The sequence below is a fragment of the Trichechus manatus genome, unplaced genomic scaffold (genome assembly GCF_000243295.1).
Source record: "Trichechus manatus latirostris isolate Lorelei unplaced genomic scaffold, TriManLat1.0 scaffold00027, whole genome shotgun sequence".
NCBI classification, from domain to species: domain Eukaryota; kingdom Metazoa; phylum Chordata; class Mammalia; order Sirenia; family Trichechidae; genus Trichechus; species Trichechus manatus.
The window spans coordinates 1,087,324-1,091,543 of NW_004443963.1; the positions used below are offsets into that span (position 1 = coordinate 1,087,324).

Here is a 4,220-nt window from a genome sequence, read left to right on the forward strand (position 1 = left end):
ATGCTATTTTTATTCTAAATCAGAGGTTGGCCAGGTAGTAAATACATTAGGCTTTGAGGGCCAATAGGAAAACTCAAGACTGTTATGTAGGTTCTTATATAACAACGATTTTAAAATATGAGAACCATTCTTTGCTTGTGCACCATACAAAAACAGGTGGCAGACTAGATTTGCCCTGTAGGCTGTAGTTTGCCAACTCCTGTTATAAACCAAAGTGGAAATTCTTTTCTTTTTAGATAACACTCTGTTTTAAAGTTTACAAAATGCTGTCCATTCATTCAACAAATATTTATTGAGTCTCTGCTATTTGCTAGGCCCAATGCTAGGTACTATGAAGATGTATCTTGTAAGGCAGGTATCATTAACCCATTTTACAGCTAAGATGCTGATACTCTGGTTAAGTAACTTGTTAATATTACTCAGCTAACAAGTCAAGGAAAAATTCTTATTTGCTGACCATTACTCACTTGGCTTGATAGTTGAATCTGTTCATTAATTAAGGATTCACTTACATTGACCACAATATTGAATATTGAAAATGCCTCAAGTATCTGGACTAATAGTTTGCTTCTGTGAACTCCTGTAGTTTTATATGTGTATATATTTTCTGTGCATTTTTCACCATGTCTTGAAGAACAGCAATGATTTATATTTATATATTTTCTATGAGCTACTATAGTTTTATATGTGTACCATATTTTTATGCAAATAATGTGTGCTTTCTATGTTTGCCCACCGCGCCCTCCGCCTACTAGGTATTTTCATAAGCGCCGCTATGCCAATTGTTTTACATGTTGCTGTAAAAAAAAATTAGCATAGTGTGCTTACAAAAATACCTCGCAGGGAGGGAGGTGGCGCATTTGCCAAACAGACATAGAAGGTGCACAGTATTTGCCTAAAAATACGGTGTATTATATATGGTTTAGAATTCATCTTTATATATTTCCTGTGAGCTGTTGTAGTTTTATATGTGTATATTATATACCATTTATAATTCATCACTTAAAATAGACATAGATTATGATGACTTTTAACAAAGGTTGATTGATGTTCTCTCTCTAGGTATGGTTTGGAGAAGATCTGCCTCTAAGTCCACGGAGTCCTCTGACTCCCAGACATGGGCCAGGTTTGGCTGATGTTTGTCAGTATGATGAGTGGATAGCTGTGAGGCATGAAGCCAGTCTGTTGCCTATGCAAGAAGATCTGTCAATCTGGTTATCTGGTTTATTAGGTAAGGCTTGAAAAAAGACCCAAAATTGTTTTCTCGTATTCAATCAATATTTATTGAGAGCCTTATTTTCTGTCAAAGGATAAGTGTTCTGGAGGTCTGGGATACTCTAGTGAATGAAATATTCAGTGTCTTTATTCTCATCAAGCTTTCATTCTGCTTGGAGAGAGGCTCTGATTTACCCTGAACCTTGGAGCTTGAATAGTAAGAAAGTTTGAGGTTTAACTGAAGAGGTCAGTGAACTTTGAATAATTACCATTTTCACTGTTAATATTAAAAAAAAATTTTTTAAGTGTATAAATCTAATTTTTAGATCTATATTTTACTGATTATTTTCCTCAATCTTGTATAAGACTCTGAGTGGAGTACATACTGTAGTTAAAATGATTAGTATCTCTGAGGCACTGAGGGGTAGAGGCGTATGAAACCTAGGGAGAGGTCTCAGGTTAGAGAATATTTGGCATTCCTGTAGTTCTTCACTCTGTTGGAGAGTATGATGAGTGCTTTGAACTTTCTCCCCAGAAGAATTTCACTTCTAAATACAGAATTTCACATAGTATTCCAAGCTTTTCATAAAAAAGAATATCCTAAAGCCTATCTGTGACCATCCCAAAATAATTAAACACACTCACTCTAATCATCTGATACCAGTTTCATGATTTGGACAATTTTTAAAGTTCGTTATGCAAGAATAATGCATCTATAAAAGGCATGTTAGAGGTGAAAAGTTGGTATTCTCTGCATGTTTGTTCTATTATTGTCTGTAATTTTTAAATTCCAACAAAATCCATCATTTATAGAGAATCTTTCTCTTGTGCAAGCAGTAGTGATGTACATGAATCAAAACTGAGCCTTAACAGTGAATATTGAAAAATAAAATACTTCGGTTATATAAAAATGAGATACAATAGATGTCAATTTTCTCTGTTTTTCTGTACTTCCCCATCACAGATATTTTTGTTTCAGTTGTCTTTCATTTAATTTGACATTGGTTTTAATCCTCCCTTCCAAGAGTAAGTACTTGGAATCTGATCAGATATTCATCTAGTGTTTCAGCTGTAATCTGATTCTGTTTAACTAAATGTTTACCATATTGTTTGAATTTACTGTTCATAAAAGAATCATAACTTTGAAGTATGTTTTTAGGTATTGAAGTTAAGGCAGAAAGATTATTAGAAGAACTTGATAATGGAGTACTGCTATGCCAACTGATTGCTGTTCTTCAAGATATGGTGAAAACATGCAACTCTGAAGAATCAGGGGTAAGTAAATGTTTGAGTGAGGTGAGGAATGGCAAAAGAGAGAGTTGTTGTTAGGTGCCGTCAAGTCAGTTCCGACTCATAGTGACCCCATGTACAACAGAACAAAACACTGCCCAGTCTGTGATTTTATAATTTGTTTGTGTACATTACTTATCATTTCTACAAGGTTGTAAACTTCCTCCCCAACCAGACATTGGATAATATACTTAACCTTTCTGAGCATCTTAAAAATGTCTTTATTTATAAAATGGCAATGTTAACATTTGTCTCATATGATGTATTTGTGAGGGCTCAATGAAATTAAACGTGATGTCTGTATGGTGCCTAGCATAGTGCATGGTACATAGCAGAGATCTGGTAGCGAGCTCTTCCTGATAATAACAGTACCTTCCTTATAGGATTGTTTTGATAGTTAAATAAGAAAAGAGCTTGTGATAGTTCCTGGAACATATCTAGCACAGTTAGCACAGTTGTTCTTATCTTCTTTATATTCTTCACATATTGCCTTAGTGGTTAAGTTCTATAAATATTAATTGAATAAATAATAATTATTTTAGATAGGTTTCTTCCATTGACTCTGAAGTCATAATTTGAAGTAGATATGGTTTCCTCTCTTTTCATCAAATATAGGTGTTTTCAAGAGTTTGGGGTGTGGATACTCATGCACTGTTGGTGGACATATAAAGTGGTATCATCTTTTTGGGGGACAGTGGGTGATGTACATCAGTCACATTGAAAAAGTGTGCACATGTGCAGGCATACACACATACCCATCAGATAGCAGAATAACGTGTTTTGAAACATTTTGTAGATACAGATATGTGTATAGATAAGCATAGAGATACCTTACCAAAATGTGGATGAGAAGATTTTAGGTGATGCTAACCATCTTCGTATTTGGCTATATTGTTTTGTTTTGTTTTTGTAATGATCATATATATACAGTCAGGAAAAAAAAAAGAAAACTCTCAAGGCTGTTTTAATTCTGGAAAATAATACCAATAGGAAGGACATACAAGGAACTGCTAACAGTGGTTATCTCTAAGGAGAGGAACAAAGGAGTCGAGATGGGAGGGAGACATATAATCCTACTATACCTTTTGCATATTTTTAAAATCATGCACAGATTGCTTATTCAAATAAAAATTTAAAACAACAACAAAAAACCCTCACTCTCAGGAGGATAATCTAAATACTCTTGGGCCAGATAGTTAAAAAAAAAATCAAGATTCTCTAACACTTATGCCATCAGTTTTCGAAGAGCTTGAATTAAGGATGGGCTACTACTTCAGTATTTGGTAGTTTCTTCAAGAGGCTGAGAGCAATGAATCTGAGATTTATGAATCTGCATATAAGGAAGTAAGCAAAAATGAATGTTTCTGTTAACCTTTAACATAGCAGTAATGTGTTTTTATTGAACTGTGTATGGAGAGATGTACCATAGAAATGTTCTTGGAATTATTAAAATGCTATTATTTATTAAGATCCTTATGTCATTTTCAGAAGAGCAAGGTTAGAAATGCTTGATCCTACTGCTAATTTTTTTCCTAGGAATCATTTTCTGGAATATGCTTAATGGAAAATAAAATACAGTAATTTTTAAAGATATCTTTTTCTCCTAATGTTTTCTTTTTAATATTTTATTGTACTTCAGGTGAAGGCTTACAGAACAAATAGTTTCTCATGAAACAGTAGTACACATGTTGTTTTATGACATTGGTTAACAACCC

The 4,220-nt window shown here is 33.8% G+C and overlaps 1 protein-coding gene across 1 annotated transcript in view; it reads left to right on the forward strand.

Annotated features, from left to right (window-relative positions):
* LOC101359011 (GAS2-like protein 3) overlaps nt 1–2,736 on the forward strand; it is a 26,406-nt gene extending 23,670 nt beyond the window's left edge. Inside the window, exons 4-5 of the mRNA XM_023728950.1 lie at nt 1,063–1,231; nt 2,375–2,736. Of these exons, the coding sequence (XP_023584718.1) occupies nt 1,063–1,231; nt 2,375–2,544 (339 nt within the window). The 3' untranslated portion in view covers nt 2,545–2,736. The remainder of the gene's footprint in view (nt 1–1,062; nt 1,232–2,374) is intronic.
* Nucleotides 2,737–4,220: the final 1,484 nt, after the last annotated feature.